Source organism: Salmo salar, chromosome 01, assembly GCF_965601325.2.
Source record: "Salmo salar chromosome 01, fSalSal1, whole genome shotgun sequence".
In the NCBI taxonomy this organism is placed as follows: Eukaryota; Metazoa; Chordata; class Actinopteri; order Salmoniformes; family Salmonidae; genus Salmo; species Salmo salar.
In genome coordinates this window covers 3733165-3758657 of record NC_138291.1, presented here as the reverse complement: position 1 = coordinate 3758657, position 25493 = coordinate 3733165, and the positions used below count along the sequence as shown (strand labels likewise).

The 25493-nt window shown below is 47.3% G+C and overlaps 1 protein-coding gene across 1 annotated transcript in view; it reads right to left on the bottom strand.

Annotated features, from left to right (window-relative positions):
- Nucleotides 1-25155, bottom strand: part of LOC106580298 (presenilin-1) — a 32550-nt gene extending 7395 nt beyond the window's left edge. The window contains exons 1-7 of the mRNA XM_082958454.1: nt 24858-25155; nt 18441-18528; nt 14880-15160; nt 13905-14046; nt 12214-12281; nt 11842-12062; nt 6285-6383 (exon numbers count right to left, since the gene is read on the bottom strand). Coding sequence (XP_082814580.1) covers nt 6285-6383; nt 11842-12062; nt 12214-12281; nt 13905-14046; nt 14880-15160; nt 18441-18476 — 847 coding nt within the window. The 5' untranslated portion in view covers nt 18477-18528; nt 24858-25155. The remainder of the gene's footprint in view (nt 1-6284; nt 6384-11841; nt 12063-12213; nt 12282-13904; nt 14047-14879; nt 15161-18440; nt 18529-24857) is intronic.
- Between the last annotated feature and the right edge of the window lie 338 nt (nt 25156-25493).

The following is a 25493-nucleotide window of genomic DNA, read 5'->3' as shown; positions in this document are numbered from 1 at the left end:
GACGTGTCATAATACCGTATCCATCGACGACGTGTCATAATACCGTATCCATCGACGACGAGTCATAATACCGTATCCATCGACGACGTGTCATAATACCGTATCCATCGACGACGTGTCATAATACCGTATCCATCGACGACGAGTCATAATACCGTATCCATCGACGACGAGTCATAATACCGTATCCGTCGACGACGTGTCATAATACCGTATCCATCGACGACGTGTCATAATACCGTATCCATCGACGACGAGTCATAATACCGTATCCGTCGACGACGTGTCATAATACCGTATCCATCAACATGTCATAATACCGTATCCATCGACGACGAGTCATAATACCGTATCCATCGACGACGAGTCATAATACCGTATCCATCAACATGTCATAATACCGTATCCATCGACGACGAGTCATAATACCGTATCCATCGACGACGTGTCATAATACCGTATCCATCAACGACGTGTCATAATACCGTATCCATCAACATGTCATAATACCGTATCCATCGACGACGAGTCATAATACCGTATCCATCAACGACGTGTCATAATACCGTATCCATCAACATGTCATAATACCGTATCCGTCGACGACGTGTCATAAAATACCGTATCCATCGACGACGAGTCATAATACCGTATCAATCAAATGTACTAATGTCTAATACCTAATCAGGTGTGTGCAGGTGTTGTGAGGTAGGAAGTATGACGCATCTTACAAGAGTAGAAGAGCTGAGATGGTTACTGTGTGTAAGTTTATTTCACCCTCATCAATCTACACACAATACCCCATAATGATTTAGAAATGTTTGCTAAATGATCAACAACAAAAAAATGTAAAACAGAAATACCTTATTGACATAATTATTCAGACCCTTTGCTATGAGACTTGAAATTGAGCTCAGGTGCATCCTGTTTCCATTGGTCATCATTGAGATGTTTCTACATGCCTGTGGTAAATTCAATTGATTGGACATGATTTGAAAAGGCACACACCTGTCTATATAAAGGTCCTACAGTTGACAGTGCATGTCAGAGCAAATACCAAGCTAAGAGGTCAAAAGGAATTGTCCGTAGAGCTCCGAGACAGCATTGTGTCGAAGCACAGATCTGGGGAAGGGTACCAAAACATGTCTGTAGCATTGAAGGTCCCTAAGAGCAGAGTGGTACCATCATTCTTAAATGGAAGAAGTTTGAAACCACCAAGACTCTTCCTAGAGCTGGCTGCCCGGCCAAACTGAGCAAGCGGGGGAGAAGGGCCTTGGTCACTCTGACAGAGCTCCAGAGTTCCTCTGAAGGACAACCATCTCTGCAGCACTCCACAAATCAGGCCTTTATGGTAGAGTGGCCAGACGGAAGCCACTCCTCATTAAAAAGGCACATGACAGCCCACTTGGAGTTTGCCAAAAGGCACCTAAAGGACTCTGACCATGAGAAACAAGATTTTCTGGTCTGATGAAACCAAGATTGAACTCTTTGGCCTGAATGCCAAGCATCACGTTTGGAGGAAACCTGGCACCATCCCTACGGTGAAACAAGGTGGTGGCAGCATCATGCTGTGGGGATGTTTTCCAGCAGCAGAGACTAGTCAGGATCGCGGGAAAGATGAAAGGAGCAAAGTACAGAGAGATCCTTGATGAAAACCTGCTCCAGAGCGCTCAGAACCTCAGACTGAGGCAAAGGTTCACCTTCGAACAGGACAATGGCCCTAAGCACACAGCCAAAACAACGCATGAGTGGCTTCGGGACAAGTCTCTGAATGTCCTTGAGTGGCCCAGCCAGAGCCTGGACTTGGAACATCTCTGGAGAGACCTGAAAATAGCTGTGCAGCGACGCTCCCCATCCAACCTGACAGAGCTTGAGAGGATCTACAGAGAATAATGGGAGAAATTCCCCAAATACAGGTGTGCCAAGGTTGTAGTGTCATACCCAAGAAGACTAGAGGCTGTAATCGCTGCCAAAGGTGCTTCAACAAAGTACTGAGTAAAGGGTCTGAATACTTATGTAAATATGATCTGTTATTTCATACATTTGCAAAAATGTTATGAGGTATTGTGATGCCATTATGGGGTATTGTGTGTAGATTGATGAGGGTGAAAAAACAATACATTTTAGAATAAGGCTGTAATGTAACAAAATGTGGAAAAAGTGAAGGGGTCTGAATACTTTCCGAATGCGCTGAATTTAGGTCAGATTAGGTAGATACACTACTTCAGGTAGATAAAAACGGACATCTCATTCCAAAATCATGGGCATTAATACGGAGTTGGTCCCCCCCATTGCTGCTATAACAGCCTCCACTCTTCTGGGAAGGCTTTCCACTAGATGTTGGAAAATTGCTGCGGGGACTTGTATCCATTCAGCCACAAGAGCATTAGTGAGGTCAGGGACTGATGTTGGGCGATTAGGCCTGGCTCGCAGTCGGCGTTCCAATTCATCCCAATGATATTCGATGGGGTTAAGATCAGGGCTCTGTGCAGGGCAGTCAAGTTCTTCCACACCGATCTCAACAAACCATTACTGTATGAACCTCGCTTTGTGCACGAGAGCATTGTCATGCTGAAAGAGGAAAGGGCCTTTCCCAAACTGTTGCCTCAGTTGGAAGCACAAACTCATCTGGAATGTCATTGTATGCCGTAGTGTTAAGATTTCCACTCACTGAAATTAAAAGGTATTTTTTGGTATTTTATTAGGATACCCATTATCTGTTGCAGCAGCTACCCTTCCTGGGGTCCACACAAAACATAACATTTAATAGATAACAGCTCAAAGACAGAACTACATAAATATTAGATTTTTTTTTTTTTTAACCAAAAGGCACACGTAGCCTACATATCAACACATAACTATCTAGGTCAAATAGGGGAGAGGCGTTGTGCCGTGAGGTGTTGCTGATGTTGCTGATGTGTATACGGTTGAATCATCAGCATACATGGACACACATGCTTTGTTTAATGCCAGGTCATTGGTTAAAATAGAAAAGAGTAGAGGGCCTAGAGAGCTGCCCTGCGGTACACCACACTTTACATGTTTGACAATAAGAGAAGCTTCCTTTAAAGTAAACCCTTTGACTTCTATTGTCATTATTGATCGATACAAATAATTTTCCCACTTCCCTCACACCGACTCTACAAAATTCTAACTTGCAATGCTTTTCCTTCATTATTATTATTGATTTTTTTAATACGATGGCTCACTGTTCGTTGTTGGCATTTCCTGCCTAAATTTGCACACTTTGCCAAGAAAGTAATCATTAAAATAATTGGCGACATCAAATGGTTGTGATGAATAAGCCGTCTGATTCGATGAAAGACTGAGTTGAATTTGTCTTTCTGCCCATCATTTCATCTTAAAGTACACCAACGTTTTTTTCCCCATCATTATATCACTGATCTTAGCTTCATAATACAGTTTCTTCGTCTTTTTGTGGAGTTTAGTCACATAATTTCTCAATTTGCAGGAAATAAGCCAGTGAGATGTGCAGCCAGACTTATTAGCCACTCCTTTTGCCCCATCTCTTTCAACCATACAGTTTTTCAATTCCTCATCAATCAGATTACAGGCACTGGTTACAATGAGAAGCTTGCTCTTGAGCGGACAGCTTGACAAAAACCAGTCAATATTCAGTAACCCAAGAAAGTTGACCTCTCTGTTTACATCACATACACCATCAAGCATTTCACACGTATTATTTAGATACTGACTGTTAGTACTTGGTGGCGTATAGCAACACCCCTAAAGAAAAGGCTTGAGATGTGCCAAGTGAACCTGCAACCACAACACTTCAATAACACTGGACATAAGATCTTCTCTAAGCATTACAGGGATATGGCTCTGAATATATACAGCAACACCTCCCCCATAAGCATTCCTGTCTCTTCTTAGATTTAGATGCACTATTGTAAAGTGGTTGTTCCACTGGATATCATAAGGTGAATGCACCAATTTGTAAGTCGCTCTGGATAAGAGCGTCTGCTAAATGACTTAAATGTAAATGTCTTCTATAGATGTTATATCCTTGTATTGCTACTGCTGTATCAAATGAATTATCCAAGTTAGTCTCAAAAATGGCTAATATATGAATGTTATCTGATGTTAGCAAGTCATTGATTAAACCTTATTTCTAAGGCTACATATAATAATATGGGCTGTGTTCAGCCCTTTCCTGGGTAGCTGATCATAGATAGACATAATACAGAAAAGAGCAAACAAAGCATGATAAAAATATATACATTCAGCAGTCCATTATTCAATTGGTGTGTGTGTGTGTGTGTGTGTGTGTGTGTGTGTGTGTGTGTGTGTGTGTGTGTGTGTGTGTTGAAGCTACAAACCCACAGACTTGGCTCTCTCATCCCTTCCAGGCTTCTGGGAGGGAATGTGGACAATGAGCCTGTCATAGCGTATGTAAGCAATGTCCCCACGCGCTCTGGCAGCTTTCATGGCTGGGATCAGTTCTTTCCTCTTCTGGCACACAGCTTCAGGATATTCCTCGTTGAGGAAAATATTAGTTCCTTTCAAGTTCTTGGCTCTTTCCAGAACAGTTACTTTGTCCTTGAACCTCAGGAACTTGTGCACTATTGAACTGGGCCTGTCACCTGGGACCGTGGTGGGTTTTCCAGTCCTGTGGGCGCGCTCCACCTCAATCTTCCTGTGGTCCATCTTCAATTTCTCAGAGATCATTTCCCTCACTATGTCCTCAGACTCCATCCAGGTCTCACGTGGAGATTCTGGAATTCCGTCCACAACCATGTTGTTCCTCATTGATTGCCCCTCGGAGATAATCTGATTTCTCCGTCATTGTTATCATGGATTCACATACAGAACTGATGTCCTCTCTCAATGGCTTACAGATTTCTGTCATCTTGCCGTTTTCCTGTTTCAACTCATTGAGCTGACCCTGGGAGAACTGCAAACTGTTCTTCAGGTCCTGGACCTCTGGTCAGGTCCTCCATTCTTTTATTAGTAGAATCCACCAGTATTTGGACGAAACACTATTTTGTTATTGTTGAAAAAACTGCTTGGAGAAATAGTTTTGTTCGTTATAATTATTATTTTTTTAAATTGTTCTCCTGTGATCGAGAGACACCACTGTCCTCTACGGTACTCCCGCCGGCTTTAGTCTTTGTCACGGCAGCTAGCAGCGTACGTTATGCTGTCACTCCTCGTAGTTCCAGACAGGGCAGATAACAAGGAAGATTGTTGTTTTTCCCCAATCACTCAGCAGGGATCTGGACAGCCACAAACCCGGGACAATCCTCGGTCCCAGCCACAATGGCTAGCTACGTCACAGGCTGCGTTCAAGGCTGCGCCAAAAAGCTCCTCAGACCCCGGCCTTGGTCGGCAGGATCACTGGACAGATTGAACTAGTCCCCAGCAACTGATGCCAACGGCATCACGGGATCCAAACTAAAATGTTAGCTAGCTACTAAGAAACTTTCCAACACACAAACTTTCCAAAACAACAAACCAAGCTTTTTTGTATATGAGGTGTACTCCAGAAATGTTTTTAACCCGTAACCGGGTGGGGTTCTTCAGACGACTCGTGAGGCTTGTGGGCGTCCTAGAGGAAAACCCAACTGACATGTACGTTTTAGTGAGAGTCTCACCTTTCCACAGAGGGGTCATATTAGAGTGGAGCCCAAACTGTTCTGACGCTACACACAGAAGTTGGCAGAAGAGGCCGTACAAACGTCAGACGAGTCTTGTGACGCTTGGGGGGGGGGGGGGGGGGGTCGCAGAGCAAAACGTAGAACACCGTCGTGTTTGTGAGAGTCTGATCTTTCCATAGTTTGTAGGCCAAACCGTTTGTAAGATCCCCCCCAAAGAAAATCACATTTCACCCACAGATGTGGAATTGCGACATTAAACTGATGGGGATTTCTCTATGATGCTAATAAAAAGTTTGTGCGGGGGCTCGGACATCGACTCATGGATTGTGTATGTGTGCAATTTCAGAGGGTGAATGGGCAAGACAAAATATTTAAGTGCCTTTGAACGGGGTATGGTAGTAGGTACCAGGCACACTGGTTTGAGTCAAGAACTGCAACGCTGCTGGGGTTTTTTCCCCCCCACACTCAACAGTTTCCCGTGTGTATCAAGAATGGTCCACCAAGGACATCCAGCCAACCTGACACAATCATAGCATTCACCTGGATTCACCTGGTCAGTCTATGTCACGGAAACACCAGGTGTTCCTAATGTTTTGTCCACTCGGTGTATATGTAATACAGGTTACAGGTGTTGATGTACGAGATGTGACGTGTGTGACTTACAGGAGTAGATGAGAGCTGGGAAGATGGGCTCGTTCCTCTCCTGAGCCGTCTCCACTAAGATACGAAGAGGACCTTTCGGGCAGAGCACCGCTAGCAGATCTATGGAGGGAGAAAGAGGGGTCGTATTCATCAGAGCAGATCTATGGAGGGAGAAACAGGGTCGTATTCATTAGGGCACCTCTAGGAGGGAGAAACAGGGGTCGTAATTCATTAGGGCACCTCGTGGCAAAATGTTTTGTAACAGAAAATGTAAACAGGCATTTGTTATTGTACAGTTCAGATAACACACTGAAACAAGGAGAAGCTTTCTTTGAGTTGGTGCCTAATGAATATGACGCAGAGCTTTGAGTCAGGATAGACCCGTGTTGGGAGACAGAACAGAGGACGCTTTGAGAGAGAGAGAGAGAGACAGACCAAGTAGAAATATTTCATCTGAGTTAAAGAATGTCTGAGACTGACTGGGTGTAAACTCTTCTCCAACACCAACTATATGGAGAACACAGATGGAATCAGGACAAATAGTGTTGGACACAAAATACAAGGGTCTTTTGGGACCGAGACCAAGTAAAAAACATATTTTATCTGATTTAAAACACATTTCTGAGGCTGGGTGGGTGAAAACTCTACAGCAGATATCCCTGGGTTATTTTTGCTACAAACAAACACTTCGCTCACATAATATCTGTAGTCAGCATTGGATTGCTACAGCAAACTGACCACCAGCGCCGTTACCCCCACCAAACCAATATGGACCACCTTTACCCCCACCAAACCAATATGGACCACCTTTACCCCCACCAAACCAATATGGACCACCGTTACCCCCACCAAACCAATATGGACCACCGTTACCCCCACCAAACCAATATGGACCACCTTTACCCCCACCAAACCAATATGGACCACCTTTACCCCCACCAAACCAATATGGACCACCTTTACCCCCACCAAACCAATATGGACCACCTTTACCCCCACCAAACCAATATGGACCACCTTTACCCCCACCAAACCAATATGGACCACCGTTACCCCCACCAAAGCATCGTTACCCCCACCAATACGGACCACCGTTACCCCCACCAAACCAATATGGACCACCGTTATCCCCACCAATACGGACCACCGTTACCCCCACCAAACCAATACGGACCACCGTTACCCCCACCAAACCAATACGGACCACCGTTACCCCCACCAAACCAATACGGACCACCGTTACCCCCACCAAACCACCGTTACCCCCACCAAACCACCGTTACCCCCACCAAACCACCGTTACCCCCACCAAACCAATATGGACCACCGTTACCCCCACTAAACCAATACGGACCACCGTTACCCCCACCAAACCAATATGGACCACCTTTACCCCCACCAAACCAATATGGACCACCTTTACCCCCACCAAACCAATATGGACCACCTTTACCCCCACCAAACCAATATGGACCACCTTTACCCCCACCAAACCAATATGGACCACCTTTACCCCCACCAAACCAATATGGACCACCGTTACCCCCACCAAAGCATCGTTACCCCCACCAATATGGACCACCGTTATCCCCACCAATACGGACCACCGTTATCCCCACCAAACCAATACGGACCACCGTTACCCCCACCAAACCAATACGGACCACCGTTACCCCCACCAAACCAATACGGACCACCGTTACCCCCACCAAACCAATACGGACCACTGTTAACCCCACCAAACCACCGTTACCCCCACCAAACCACCGTTACCCCCACCAAACCACCGTTACCCCCACCAAACCAATATGGACCACCGTTACCCCCACTAAACCAATATGGACCACCGTTACCCCCACTAAACCAATACGGACCACCGTTACCCCCACCAAACCAATACGGACCACCGTTACCCCCACCTAACCAATACGGACCACTGTTACCCCCACCATACCACCTTTACCCCCAACAAACCAATATGGACCACCGTTACCCCCACCAAACCAATATGGACCACCTTTACCCCCACCAAACCACCGTTACCCCCACCAAACCAATACGGACCACCGTTACCCCCACCAAACCAATACGGACCACCGTTACCCCCACCAAACCACCGTTACCCCCACCAAACCAATACGGACCACCGTTACCCCCACCAAACCAATATGGACCACCGTTACCCCCACCAATACGGACCGCCTTTACCCCCACCAAACCAATACGGACCACCTTTACCCCCACCAATACGGACCACCGTTACCCCCACCAATACGGACCACCGTTACCCCCACCAATACGGACCACCGTTACCCCCACCAAACCAATACGGACCACCGTTACCCCCACCAAACCAATACGGACCACCGTTACCCCCACCAAACCAATACGGACCACCGTTACCCCCACCAATACGGACCACCGTTACCCCCACCAATACGGACCACCGTTACCCCCATCAATACGGACCACCGTTACCCCCATCAATACGGACCACCGTTACCCCCATCAATACGGACCACCGTTACCCCCACCAATACGGACCACCGTTACCCCCATCAATACGGACCACCGTTACCCCCACCAATACGGACCACCGTTACCCCCACCAATACGGACCACCGTTACCCCCACCAATACGGACCACCGTTACCCCCATCAATACGGACCACCGTTACCCCCACCAAACCAATACGGACCACTGTTACCCCCACCAATACGGACCACCGTTACCCCCACCAAACCACCGTTACCCCCACCAAACCAATACGGACCGCCGTTACCCCCACCAAACCAATACGGACCACCGTTACCCCCACCAAACCAATACGGACCACCGTTACCCCCACCAAACCAATACGGACCACCGTTACCCCCACCAAATCAATACGGACCACCGTTACCCCCACCAAACCAATACGGACCACCGTTACCCCCACCAAACCAATACGGACCACCGTTACCCCCACCAAACCACCGTTACCCCCACCAAACCACCGTTACCCCCACCAAACCACCGTTACCCCCACCAAACCAATATGGACCACCGTTACCCCCACTAAACCAATACGGACCACCGTTACCCCCACCAAACCAATATGGACCACCTTTACCCCCACCAAACCAATATGGACCACCTTTACCCCCACCAAACCAATATGGACCACCTTTACCCCCACCAAACCAATATGGACCACCTTTACCCCCACCAAACCAATATGGACCACCTTTACCCCCACCAAACCAATATGGACCACCGTTACCCCCACCAAAGCATCGTTACCCCCACCAATATGGACCACCGTTATCCCCACCAATACGGACCACCGTTATCCCCACCAAACCAATACGGACCACCGTTACCCCCACCAAACCAATACGGACCACCGTTACCCCCACCAAACCAATACGGACCACCGTTACCCCCACCAAACCAATACGGACCACTGTTAACCCCACCAAACCACCGTTACCCCCACCAAACCACCGTTACCCCCACCAAACCACCGTTACCCCCACCAAACCAATATGGACCACCGTTACCCCCACTAAACCAATATGGACCACCGTTACCCCCACTAAACCAATACGGACCACCGTTACCCCCACCAAACCAATACGGACCACCGTTACCCCCACCTAACCAATACGGACCACTGTTACCCCCACCATACCACCTTTACCCCCAACAAACCAATATGGACCACCGTTACCCCCACCAAACCAATATGGACCACCTTTACCCCCACCAAACCACCGTTACCCCCACCAAACCAATACGGACCACCGTTACCCCCACCAAACCAATACGGACCACCGTTACCCCCACCAAACCACCGTTACCCCCACCAAACCAATACGGACCACCGTTACCCCACCAAACCAATATGGACCACCGTTACCCCCACCAATACGGACCGCCTTTACCCCCACCAAACCAATACGGACCACCTTTACCCCCACCAATACGGACCACCGTTACCCCCACCAATACGGACCACCGTTACCCCCACCAATACGGACCACCGTTACCCCCACCAAACCAATACGGACCACCGTTACCCCCCCACCAATACGGACCACCGTTACCCCCACCAACCTACGGACCACCGTTACCCCCACCAATACGGACCACCGTTACCCCCATCAATACGGACCACCGTTACCCCCATCAATACGGACCACCGTTACCCCCATCAATACGGACCACCGTTACCCCCACCAATACGGACCACCGTTACCCCCATCAATACGGACCACCGTTACCCCCACCAATACGGACCACCGTTACCCCCACCAATACGGACCACCGTTACCCCCACCAATACGGACCACCGTTACCCCCATCAATACGGACCACCGTTACCCCCACCAAACCAATACGGACCACTGTTACCCCCACCAATACGGACCACCGTTACCCCCACCAAACCACCGTTACCCCCACCAAACCAATACGGACCGCCGTTACCCCCACCAAACCAATACGGACCACCGTTACCCCCACCAAACCAATACGGACCACCGTTACCCCCACCAAACCAATACGGACCACCGTTACCCCCACCAAATCAATACGGACCACCGTTACCCCCACCAAACCACCGTTACCCCCACCAAACCACCGTTACCCCCACCAAACCAATATGGACCACCGTTACCCCCACCAAACCAATACGGACCACTGTTACCCCCACCAAACCAAACCACCGTTACCCCCACCAATACGGACCACCGTTACCCCCACCAAACCAAACCTAAACAGACCACTGTGCTACCACAAGCTAAACACTGTTAGGTTAAATACATTTACAATGACCACTATTCTGTCGTGGAAATCAGACCACTCCTGTCCTGGACGTTATTCTCAGACAGTGGTCGTGTCCCAAATGGCACCCGATTCCCTATAAAGTGCACTACTTTTGACCAGAACCCTATGGGTCCTGGTCAGAAGTAGTGCACTAGATAGGGAATAGGGGGCCATTTGGGACAAAGCCACTGCAATGCTTCAGGAAGGGCCAGCTTTAAGAGGAAATCTGGTCCTATCTGTCTAAGGTTGTCTAAATGAAGAATGTCTTAACCTCAGCTGTTATGACTCTCTCTACCCCACCTACTTCCTGTCTCAGATGGGTGTTTCCTGTCTGCCGACCAGTCAGATCTTTCCTCTCAACAACAACGGTCAGGAAATCTAGGCGCTGCCATGAGTCTTGTCTGAAGAGGACTTGAGATCGATAGAGAGCAGTTAAAATTAAGACATGGGCTAGAGGGAGTTTCCACCATATTTCTTAGACCAGTCTTTTCCTTTCGAGTCAAAGAAGAACAAGTGTACACTTTGGACAGAAGGAGAGATCATTGGGACGTAGCTACAGTCTCACAGTGAAAGGCCTGTATACAAGCCAAAGACTCAAGCCGGAAGGTACTCACCATAGACAGGTATAACAGCCAGGATGAGCCAGGCAGTCCACTCGGGAAAGGTACTCACCATAGACAGATATAACAGCCAGGATGTTCACTCAGGAAAGGTACTCACCATAGACAGATATAACAGCCAGGATGTTCACTCAGGAAAGGTACTCACCATAGACAGATATAACAGCCAGGATGAGCCAGGCGGTCCACTCGGGAAGGTACTTGATGAAGACCAGAGCCATGAGAGCAGAGATCATGATGAGATAGGCCTGCTGCAGACGTAGAGGACCCTTCCAGTGGATACAGATCATCCCTACAACCCCGAAGTTCCACACGATCACAGCCAGGGTGATCCAGTCCATCGCCACGTTGTAGGTCTTAAACACTTCTCTGAGAGGACAGAGTGAGCACGTTGCCTTTAAGAGTACAGAGGAATCTGCACAGTCACACACTCTTAAAACAGCTGGTTCACTGATGACTTGAATATATATATATGTGTGTGTGTGTGTGATTGAAAAAGAGAGAAGAAGAATGGACTCACTTGAGGTATATGAAGGAGAAGAAGAACAGGAGGAGGAGAGAGGAGAGGAACAGCCAGCCTTGGATCACCTGTAAAGGACACGGAGAGATCAATAACAGCAAACTGTCTGTATAACACGTCACTGTATCTAGACACACATATAGAGAGGACTGAAACATACTGTGATGAGTGATACCAGGGTTGTGTTCATCAGGCAACAAGCGGGACGACTTCCTGGACTTAAAATGTTATGATACATTGGTTGCAAAATGATTTACTTCGTGTGCCCTAATGAATACGACCCTAATGGCATTGTCAGAGCAGCATCTCTTACCCTGTAGCAGTGGTACTTGTATAGCAGTGGTACTTGTATAGCAGGGCGGTACTGGTCGTATAGCAGCGGTACTTGTATAGGGGCGAGCGCTCCCCCGGCGTGGACTTGTTAGCGTGGACGGCAGCGGTACTTGTATAGCAGCCCCCCGGCGTGGACTTGTATAGGGGCGAGCGTGGTACTTGTATAGCAGCGGTACGGCGCGGTACTTGTATAGCAGCGGTACGGCGCGGTACTTGTATAGCAGCGGTACGGCAGCGGACTGGCGCGGTCTTGAGCGCGGCTGTAGCGGACGTGCGGTACTTGTATAGCGCTCCACCCGTGCGTGGACTTGTATAGGGGCGAGCGCGTATTTGTATAGTAGTGGTACTTGTATAGCAGCATCTCTTACCCTGTAGCAGTGGTACTTGTATAGCAGTGGTACTTGTATAGCAGTGGTACTTGTATAGCAGTGGTACTTGTATAGCAGTGGTACTTGTATAGCAGCGGTACTTGTATAGCAGTGGTACTTGTATAGCAGCGGTACTTGTATAGCAGCGGTACTTGTATAGCAGCGGTACTTGTATAGCAGCGGTACTTGTATAATAGCATCTCTTACCCTGTAGCAGCGGTACTTGTATAGCAGCATCTCTTACCCTGTAGCAGGGCGTGGCGGTACTTGTATAGTAGGCTCCCCGCGCGCGGTACTTGTATAGCAGCATCTCTTACCCTGTAGCAGTGGCGAGTGCGGTACTTGTATAGTAGCATCTCTTACCCTGTAGCAGCGGTACTTGTATAGGCGGACGATGGCATCTCTTACCCTGTAGCAGCGGTACTTGTATAGCAGCATCTCTTACCCTGTAGCAGCGGTACTTGTATAGCAGCATCTCTTACCCTGTAGCAGCGGTACTTGTATAGCAGCATCTCTTACCCTGTAGCAGCGGTACTTGTATAGCAGCATCTCTTACCCTGTAGCAGCGGTACTTGTATAGCAGCACCTCTCCTTAGCGGGTCGGGGGACTTGTGCAGCGGTACGGCAGCGGTACTTGTATAGCAGCATCTCTTACCCTGTAGCAGTGGTACTTGTATAGTAGGGCATCTCTTACCCTGTAGCAGCGGTACTTGTATAGCAGCATCTCTTACCCTGTAGCAGCGGTACTTGTATAGCAGCATCTCTTACCCTGTAGCAGCGGTACTTGTATAGCAGCATCTCTTACCCTGTAGCAGCGGTACTTGTATAGCAGCATCTCTTACCCTGTAGCAGCGGTACTTGTATAGCAGCATCTCTTACCCTGTAGCAGCGGTACTTGTATAGCAGCATCTCTTACCCTGTAGCAGCGGTACTTGTATAGCAGCATCTCTTACCCTGTAGCAGCGGTACTTGTATAGCAGCATCTCTTACCCTGTAGCAGCGGTACTTGTATAGCAGCACCAGCACCATGGTCATGACTATGATGACACTGATCATGATGGTGGCGTTGAGGACCGAGTTGAGGGCTCGCTGGCCTATTGTGTCCGTGTCCTCGGGGAAAGGGGTGTATATCCTGGAAAACATTATCACAGGTCAAGACAGGTATCAACATCCTGGACATCTCTTAACAGAAGATTAGTCTCGTCGCATTGGATCATTTCAGAATATGTTTAACAGTGTCAGAAGAACCAGCAGAAATACTCAAACACCATCCTTTGTGAATCGTCACGTTGCTGCTATTATTGTTATTATTATTATTATTATTATTATTATTATTATTATAATAATAGTCTGTTTCCAGTTGCTTGATTATCTTGTCTGTGTTTCTCCAGCTGCTTTATGATGAACAGCCCATAGGTAAACAAACTGAACAATGTACCTTTTTTTTTGTTAGCAGGCCAACCACATTTCCTGTACTTCTGTTAGTAAATACTGTAGATGTATGCTGATATTTCATCATCAAGGTGTTTTGTGTTACATTATCGCCATCTAGTGGCTGTGCTGGTCAACTGCATCAACAACCCTAACAACCCTAACCCGGGGGACAACCTGGGGCCTCGTCTCCTCAGGGAATCCAACAACCCTAACCCGGGGGACAACCTGGGGCCTCGTCTCCTCAGGGATCCAACAACCCTAACCCGGGGGACAACCTGGGGCCTCGTCTCCTCAGGGATCCAACAACCCTAACCCGGGGGACAACCTGGGGCCTTGTCTCCTCAGGGAATCCAACAACCCTAACCCGGGGGACAACCTGGGGCCTTGTCTCCTCAGGGAATCCAACAACCCTAACCCGGGGGACAACCTGGGGCCTTGTCTCCTCAGGGATCCAACAACCCTAACCCGGGGGACAACCTGGGGCCTCGTCTCCTCAGGGAATCCAACAACCCTAACCCGGTCGGTACTTACAGCCTCTGTCCATCGTTCTGGGTGTAGAAGCTGACGGACTTGATGGTTGCCACGACGACCACCATGCAGAGCGTGACCGGGACGAACAGCATGATGACGTGTTTGGCCCCGTATTTCAGCGTCAGCTCCTCATCTTCGTCTTCCTCACTCTCTACCACCTGGGGGGTTCGTTGTGGGGGAGCCTGTCCGTTCTGTTCCGCCCCTCCTCCACCCCTGGACCGCAACCCCGTCACCCCAGGCTCAGGGTGTTGGTTCTGGGTCGGTACCGGGGCCTCAGTCGCCTGGAGGAGAAACATAGGGGGACATAAATACACACCTCTAGGGTCAGCCTGCAGTACAAGGAACACATTTACATTCTAGTCATTTAGCAGACTCTCTGATCCAGAGCCACTACAGTAGTGAGTCATTTAGCAGACTCTCTGATCCAGAGTCACTACAGTAGTGAGTCATTTAGCAGACTCTCTGATCCAGAGTCACTACAGTAGTGAGTCATTTAGCAGACTCTCTGATCCAGAGCCACTACAGTAGTGAGTCATTTAGCAGACTCTCTGATCCAGAGCCACTACAGTAGTGAGTCATTTAGCAGACTCTCTGATCCAGAGCCACTTACAGTAGTGAGTCATTGAGCAGACTCTCTGATCCAGAGCCACTACAGTAGTGAGTCATTTAACAGACTCTCTGATCCAGAGACACTACAGTAGTGAGTCATTTAACAGACTCTCTGATCCAGAGCCACTACAGTAGTGAGTCATTTAGCAGACTCTCTGATCCAGAGCCACTACAGTAGGGAGTCATTTAGACTCGGCTAGGGGATTTGAACCAGCGACTTTTCGGGTTACTTGCCCAACGGAACTGCTAGGCTACCTGCCGCCAGAATGTAAAGCTTAAACTAAAATAAGACCTTAAATTATTATTTTTTTTTAAAACAGGGAAAACACACTGATCAAAATAACTAATGTTTCATCTACACACACACTCCTGTGGGGACAGTTTGCTCTGTATCAGGCGTTACATAAGAACAAAGGTCGGTCTCTAGCAATAAGAGTTATAGTAAGACAGCAATAACAGATCTGGAACCAGGATAAATCTCCTTCACGGAGTCAACAAAAAAAAACTCCCCTTCCTGAGGTAGCTAGTCACCAATGGTGACATTTACTCCAGGAACAGTAACCGTATTACTGCGTCACACTGATCAGGCCAGCCACGTTAGTTCACGCAGAGGTAAATAGACCACCACAGAGTTAAATAGACCACCACAGAGTTAGTTATATTGTATCTCTATGGGGCTGCGTTTCCAGACAGATTAGGCCTAGTCTGGACTGCAAAGCGTTCTCCGTTTAGATTCTCTGTGGAAAGTGCTTCGAAGTCCAGGACTAGGCCTAATCTGTGTCTGGGAAACCAGCTTTTTGCAGCACTCTCCCATTGACACAAGCCTGAGGAGTGACCGGCCCCTACAGGCCAGGATGCGTCTTTTTCCCAACGCAGTTAAACCAAAACCACGCCCCCTGAATTCTACTACGCTCCCATTGGCTAGCTAGCATTTGTCTCACTCACAGGCAGAGACAGTGACCTTCCAAGGTAAGGATGGAAAGTGTCATTTAACAAAGAGCAAATGTTATTAATCAGTGACTGAAATTTCACGCTACTTGATATTCACTTCCGGACTTGGAGAGCGCTCAAAGCGTTGTGGAACGCCCCTCTGAACGACGGGTGTGGTTTTGGATTAACTTCGTTGGGAAAAAGAAAAAAGGCTGTCAGGACAGACAGACCCATCTAGGGAGAGTGTTGCAGTGCATCTAGGGAGAGCGTTACAGTGCCAAGGCTGTCAGGACAGACAGTCCCATCTAGGGAGAGCGTTACAGTGCCAATGCTGTCAGGACAGACAGTCCCATCTAGGGAGAGTGTTACAGTGCATCTAGGGAGAGCGTTACAGTGCCAAGGCTGTCAGGACAGACAGTCCCATCTAGGGAGAGCGTTACAGTGCCAATGCTGTCAGGACAGACAGTCCCATCTAGGGAGAGTGTTACAGTGCCAATGCTGTCAGGACAGACAGTCCCATCTAGGGAGAGTGTTACAGTGCCAAGGCTGTCAGGACAGACAGTCCCATCTAGGGAGAGTGTTACAGTGCCAATGCTGTCAGGACAGACAGTCCCATCTAGGGAGAGTGTTACTTGGTTGAATAACTTCAATATCACAAGGAAGAATTGGCTCCACCGAACACATCACAGCTGCTATCCTTCACTGAAAGTGTTTAAGAACGGCGGCTGAGAAGGCAGGCCCGTAACCGCCTTCCATCGGCTGAGAAGGCAGGCCCGTAACCGCCTTCCATCGGCTGAGAAGGCAGGCCCGTAACCGCCTTCCATCGGCTGAGAAGGCAGGCCCGTAACCGCCTTCCATCGGCTGAGAAGGCAGGCCCGTAACCGCCTTCCATCGGCTGAGAAGGCAGGCCCGTAACCGCCTTCCATCGGCTGAGAAGGCAGGCCCGTAACCGCCTTCCATCGGCTGAGAAGGCAGGCCCGTAACCGCCTTCCATCGGCTGAGAAGGCAGGCCCGTAACCGCCTTCCATCGGCTGAGAAGGCAGGCCCGTAACCGCCTTCCATCGGCTGAGAAGGCAGGCCCGTAACCGCCTTCCATCGGCTGAGAAGGCAGGCCCGTAACCGCCTTCCAGCCGCTGAGAAGGCAGGCCCGTAACCGCCTTCCATCGGCTGAGAAGGCAGGCCCGTAACCGCCTTCCATCGGCTGAGAAGGCAGGCCCGTAACCGCCTTCCATCGGCTGAGAAGGCAGGCCCGTAACCGCCTTCCATCGGCTGAGAAGGTAGGCCCGTAACCGCCTTCCATCGGCTGAGAAGGCAGGCCCGTAACCGCCTTCCATCGGCTGAGAAGGCAGGCCCGTAACCGCCTTCCATCGGCTGAGAAGGCAGGCCCGTAACCGCCTTCCATCGGCTGAGAAGGCAGGCCCGTAACCGCCTTCCATCGGCTGAGAAGGCAGGCCCGTAACCGCCTTCCATCGGCTGAGAAGGCAGGCCCGTAACCGCCTTCCATCGGCTGAGAAGGCAGGCCCGTAACCGCCTTCCATCGGCTGAGAAGGCAGGCCCGTAACCGCCTTCCATCGGCTGAGAAGGCAGGCACGTCAAATAAAATATAATTTTATTGGTCACATGCCCATGTGTAGCGAAATGCTTGGTGTTTCTAGCTCCAACAGTGCAGTAGTACGAACCGCCTTTCATCAGTTGAGGACAACAATGCAGTACAGTTGTTACATGTTGGAGTGACTGGCTTCATCTGGTTTAAGGGTCAGGAGAGAAACAGCCGAGAAGGACTTTGCCTCCTGGACCGGCCAGACACACCTTTAAAAAGTCTTCAGGAGCAAAACCTAAATGACGTCATGAAATGGTATGTGAAATATATTCCATAAAATATGACCAATGATTTACTTTTTAATGCAAAATGTCACCATCATGAATGTGACTTTACTATAGGTTACAATCTACAAGTGACAAAACACAGACAAGTATTATTTCCCTTCTCATAATTCTAAAATCACAGCAGGGGTAACTCACCATGTTGTTCTCGATATCCTCCACGTTGTTGGCCATGGTTGACAGAACAGACTCGCCCGCACATACAAGCCAAGTTGTTCAGTTTTGCCTGGTAGAACAACAGAATCACGGTTAATACACGGCATATAATAACAGAACCACAGCATATAATAACAGAACCACAGCATATAATAACAGAACCACAGCATATAATAACAGAACCATATAATAACAGAACCACAGCATATAATAACAGAACCACAGCATATAATAACAGAACCACAGCATATAATAACAGAACCATATAATAACAGAACCACAGCATATAATAACAGAACCATATAATAACAGAACCACAGCATATAATAACAGAACCACAGCATATAATAACAGAACCACAGCATATAATAACAGAACCATATAATAACAGAACCACAGCATATAATAATAGAACCATATATTAACAGAACCACAGCATATAATAACAGAACCATATATTAACAGAACCACAGCATATAATAACAGAACCATATAATAACAGAACCACAGCATATAATAATAGAACCATATAATAACAGAACCACAGCATATAATAACAGAACCATATAATAACAGAACCACAGCATATAATAATAGAACCATATAATAACAGAACCACATAATAACAGAACCATATAATAACAGAACCACAGCATATAATAATAGAACCATATAATAACAGAACCATATAATGGTGGTTTTGGGGCGGCAGGTAGCCTAGTGGTAAGAGCACTGGGCCAGTAACCGAAAGGTTGCTGGATCGAATCCCCGAGAGGGCGGTGGACACTGTCGCATGGCGGTGGACACTGTGTACAACCTATTTTCATTGTAGATAAAAAAGGGCTTAATTGCCAAAATCTTGAAGTATCCCTTTAGGGTAGGGATCTCCCAAACATACCGGATAGCTTCCCGGAGAGAAAGCACAGCACCGACCGGAGAGGAAGCACAGCACCGACCGGAGAGGAAGCACAGCACCGACCGGAGAGGAAGCACAGCACCGACCGGAGAGGAAGCACAGCACCGACCGGAGAGGAAGCACAGCACCGACCGGACAGGAAGCACAGCACCGACCGGAGAGGAAGCACAGCACAGCACCGACCGGAGAGGAAGCACAGCACAGCACAGCACCGACCGGAGAGGAAGCACAGCACAGCACAGCACCGACCGGAGAGGAAGCACAGCACAGCACAGCACCGACCGGAGAGGAAGCACAGCACCGACATCAAATAAAAATGTCACTCCCTCGATATAAAAAGTAGTTTTTGACTCAGATTGTCACTTTCACGAGGTTGTCGTAATAACATGTTCATCTACTTTAAGACATCGGCTCCAATCGAAGTTGAGAAAAGTAACAACTAACATGCTGACTAGATCGGGCACGAGGATGACGATTTCGTCCATCCACACTAGACCGGATCAGGACGCGCAGGTTAAAATATCCAAAACGAACTCTGAACCAACTATATCAATTTGGGGACAGGTCGAAAAGCATTGAAACATTTATAGCAATTTAGCTAGCTAGCTTGCTGTTGCTAGCTAATTTGTCCAGGGATATAAACATTGGGTTGTTATTTTACCTGAAATGCACAAGGTCCTCTACTCTGTCAATTAATCCACAGATAAATGGGCAAACCCGAGGTTGTTTCTAGTGATCTCTCCTCCAGGCTTCTTTATATGGAGGTTCGCAACCAACTTTAAGGTGCATTACCACCACCAACTGGACTGGAGTGTGGACCTCAGTTAATCATTCAATCACCCACGTGGGTATATGCTCCTGACAACCAACGAGGAGATGGGAGAGGCGGGACTTGCAGGGCATCAAGCGTCACAAACAGAACTAAGGATGAACAATATATCAGAATCGGACGATATTAGTTAAAAATGCCAACGTCGACCTGATGTCTTGTTTAACGCCGATGTGTAAATCCGATGTCAAAGCTGACGTGCGGACCTCTATAACGTAGGTAGATGACGCCGCGAATAATACAGCGCTACAAAAAAAAGCAGAAAAATACTAAGCGCGCACTTCCGACAACTAAACAAGTTCAAGTCGAGCAGTCATTTGAAAAGAGTTAAGAAAATCAAAAGGTGAAATCCATTAAAGCCAAGATAATGGAATTCATTTCCCTTGACAATCAACCGTTCTCTGTCCTGGGTGACGCTGGCTTTCGCCGACTAGTCGAGCACCTCGAGCCCCGGTACACACTACCAAGTAGACGCTATTTTTTTCAGATGTTGCCCTACCGGAGTTACACAGTATTGTTGAAACGCACATACCTGAGCTAGTTGCTATGGGCGCAATGCTATTAGATTCATGACTGACATTTGGACCAGCGACGTCAGCCCCCCATGAGCATGCAGAATCCGACAGCACAGTTGGTCGACGAGGATTTCATACTGAGGAAAGTCGTATTGCATGCTCAAAAATGTGCTGGTTCTCATACCGCTGCTGCCATTTTTTTTATTATGGCATTTGAGAACATGTTTGAAACATGGACACACTCCTAGAGCCATTTGAACAACTGACTGGAGAAATAAGTTCATCAACTGCGTCTGCATGAGACGTGATACCCCGTCTGTCATGGCATTGAAACGCCTGGTCAACAAAACTGCCCACACAGACTGTGGGGTTAACTTGGAAAAAGTACTCTAGTAGAGGATGTGAACAAGCGATTCGGTGGAATTCTCTCTGAGCCTCTTTACTGTAAATAGAAATTATATTTTTCCCTTTCCGGAGCAAAACGGCTATGTCGAGCATAAAAGAGATTCTTTGAAACAGGTCCTATATGCTAGATTTACAGTTATTTGGCAACTTTAGTTGTAAATGATAAAAACCTTAGAAATCAAAACATATATATGGGCTTCATGACGTGACTATAAGCTATTGGTGATTTGAGAAAGTTGGAAAAACAGCTTGCGCGCTTGTTCCTTGCCTCAGGCAGCACACGCTGGCAGCAGCGTAGCCTAGTGGTTAGAGCGTTGGACTAGTAACCGAAAGGTTGCTCGATCGAATCCCCGAGCTGACAAGGTACAAAATGTGTCGTTCTGCCCCTGAACAAGGCAGTTAACCCCCTGTTCCCCAGTAGGCCGTCATTGGAAATAAGAATTTGTTCTTAACTGACTTGCCTAGTTAAATAAAGGTTAAAAAAAAAAAATCTGGTGATAATATTTTCACCCATCAGACTATTCTGAATGTAATCTTATCTTTACTAATATAGCAAATTAGTTTCAATTAAAAAATGGTCCATTATAAAAATGGGCAGGAACTGGGACCGGGGGGGGGGGGGGGGGGGGGAATACATTATCTGTATGCACTGGAATTTCGTTTTTCACCCATGCGGGTTTATTTCACTCCACACCTCACCCACTGTTTGAGAAGCATACAGCGTATTGCTGCCTGTCAGCTGATATCCCGCACAAACTCTGTATGCCACGGGCTCTGCGCTAACGCCGTTTCCTGCAGCTACCCAGTTCTTAATTTGGGAAGCCAAGTTAAATCTGTTCAGGAACATCAATAGTAACATGTACACAACAAAACATATCTTTCATTAAACTGTTGACAGCCTGCGCGCTCGAGAAAGGAATGAAGGAGAGAGGTGACGAGATGGAAACGTAGGGTGGTGAGATATTCTGTAGCTAGAGGTAATGTTGTAAGCCTATTAGGGAATGTTTCATAACTAATACGAGGCTATTCAAAATCCAATACCAATTCACTATAATTGCAGGCCAACTGAATTAGTTTAATTTTGGAGTATAGACTAGAGCATGTGTAACATCTGACATCTTCATTTTTTATTGTCATGCATAATATGCGGTAGGCTATATACACTAGATACTTCTCCTCGTTACAAACTAAGTAATGACTTACAGGTCTTCATGCTCTCTTAAGAACCTTGACAATCTCGTAAATGGTGTCAGACGGCAGTGATGAGCGCTTTGAGGTGGAGCCAGTCCAGTCCTGTGGCGACAGGTGTAACGGAGACTTCCAACGTTTCCCTGAGAAATCCTACCAGAGAAGATTTTGGATTTTGGACCGGTTGGAGTGAGATTTTTTAGTATTTTTTTTTTTTTTTTAAAGACTGGATTTCTGCTTTTTTTGGCCGACCCATACATGGTGTCAGGCTGGGTAAAGGACAAACGGGGAATGGTTTCACATCTGTGAAAGTTTAGAGAAGTGGAATCGTTTTAATGGGGGGGTTTTTTGCGCTTTGAGTCACGCTGTTTGGGGCTCAGCCTACGGTGCTAAAAAGGGGTGATCAGTGAAGCAGCGTTGAGTGTAGAGGTGGATGAAATCAAAAAGGAATATTCCTCGTTTTTTTTTTTTTTGCCCACTGTGAGACGTAGACCCGGTGGCAATGGCGAGACTGAGAATACCCTGTCTGTCTTGTTGAGCTTTGGCACAGAGTTTCTTCCTGATAAAGGTCCCGGTTAGGTTATATTTGCCATTCTGTGAGAGCCTATGTTCCGAACCCGCTTCAGTACTTTAGATGCCAAGGATTCTTACATGTTGCAGCAGCAGTGTGTAGAAATGAGATCCCCCACGATGTGAGAAACGTGCTGGCGGGTATAAATCAGAAGGGGTGTACAGTTGGGATAGAGAAAGCACTGTGTCAACTGTGGGGGTCCCCATGCAGCTGGGGTAGATAATGTCCCTATGCTGAGGCAGTGAAGAGAGTAGAGGACAGCTCATGGGTGAGTGAGTGAGTTGACTGGGAGCCACCCAGGGAGTAGGCCTGATGAGACGGCCAGAGAGGATGAGTTTAATAAGGTTGGATTTCTTGTGTTTATAGCTGTGGTGATCCAACTGCACTGATGGAGTGGAAATCACACAAGATATGTGGTAGTTGCAGCAGCAGAGAATTATTATTTTACCTTTATTTAACTAGGCAAGTCAGTTAATATTGAGTATGGGAGATTTTAGTCCAGAAGATCTACAGTAGGTTTTGAGAAAAAGGGGGTTGCATTCTCCCAGGCCCACGGCCTGGTGTAGGATCGTTTAGGTCCAAGTAGTGGGATGGGGCAGTGGCGGATTTAGGCATAGGCGACATGGGCAGCCACCCAGGACGGCATCTTGCCGGGGGCGAAACAGGGCAACCGCACAACAACAACAAAATTAAATCGGAATGGTGACATTTTGCGCAATCGGTTTTCTATCTCTCATTTACACGTCACGTCAATGATATCATGTCACCGTGTGGGACTGTGGGTCAATTAACCTTGTCGGAGTGGGCGCCCTAATTCTAGTTTGTGAGCTAGGGAGGCTACTGCCTGCGAAGGTCTCCCACTCAGAAGACCGAGATGGGGAGTGGGGCAGGGTTAGGTTGACCTCAGGTCTCCCCACTGGAAGCTCGAGGTAGGGGGAGCGGGGGAATCTATCCAATAACGCACCTCTTAACTTTGTACAGTACTAATGCAATTAGTAAAATCAGTCCCACTATGAAACACTACCAAATAAATCACAATTCATTCATAATACTGTGAATATATAGTTTCACAGACATATTGTTGCATTTTTTTTCCCCCCTTCTGGTTTGTGTGAAATGGTTAATAATATAAAAGCAGTCTGCACAGCACCAAGGTGAACAGGTTTAGTCTTGCCTCTTGGTTGACAGTGTTGGGGGGGATGGGTAATGTAATAATGCTCGAGTGCCAATAATAATAATAATGCTTGTCTTTATTACTTATTTTTGATATTTACGAGTCTGTATTTTTGTATATATTATATATATATATATATATATATTTTTTTTTAAATATATATATAGTTTTAAATGTTAGGATTATTTATTTTTTGTTGTTACCAGATGTCTGGATAAAATGACAGGTAGCGCAGAACCGAAGGCGGGGTTCGCCCGGGGAGCCATACAGCTTGGACCGCTACTGGGATGGAGGTGATGGGTTTTAGGGGGGGGATAGTGTATAAATGCAGGGTTAGATGGTACTGCCACCCACCCCCACTTTTAATTGTTTGGTTTTGTCACAAGGTGGAATGGACATTCAGAACTGAGAAAGGCAGAAATACGCCAACAAGTCCCCCTCCTGTCTAGTTAACCAGCTGTACTAGGCGTTAGCCAATTAGCTAGTAACTAGCATAGTACAACATACACCAGCTATATTAGCCCCAAAAGCTAGATATGGGACACAAAATACTAATAAAATAAATAAATAAATAAAATCAGCATTGAATTGAATAATTTCCTTTCCATGACAAAACGTGTGGTCAGTAGCTAATGTTACTGTTAGCTAGATAAATCACTTTTCATCTTCCCGATTCATCGCTATTTTAGCTTAGCTTGATTTAACATCCGATCTGCTTTGTTTAGAGAAAGGTCGAGTTTCCCGACGAGCACATTTTTTTTAGCTGCTGTTTCTTACCTACTATCACAAGGCGGTACTTACTTGCTTGAATGATTTAATTTCAAAGAAATAAAGGGTTGAATGTGTTGAAATGATGCGTTGAAACCCGGTAATTATCTTCCTTGTTGTTCCTTTCTATGTTGAAGACACCATTAGGCTGCTGTACTTCCCCCTACAGTCACTGCTATCTGGGATGTTTGGGAAGTTCATACCCAAAACCCGAACCTTAATAAAGGAAAACTTCGGGATTTTGGCAATTATTATTATTTTTTTTGTCTACTTCCCCAAGAGTCAGACTCCTGGATACATTTGTTATGTCTCTGTGTGTAGTTTTAAGGAAGTGTCTAACTAGAGGAAAATAACTTATCCCACCCATGAAAGCTGCCAGAGTGCGTGGGGACATTGCTTACATCCGCTATGACAGGCTCATTGTCCATCCTCCCTCCCTGGCAGAAGCCTGGATGGGATGAGAGCCAAGCCTATGGGTTCGTAGCTTCAATCCCACAGCACACACACACACACACACACACACACACACACACACACACACACACACACACACACCACACCCCCCCCCCCTTGAATAATGGACTGCTGAATGTATATATTTTTATCATGCTTTGTTTGCTCTTTTCCGTATTATGTCTATCTATGATCAGCTACCCAGGAAAGGGCTGA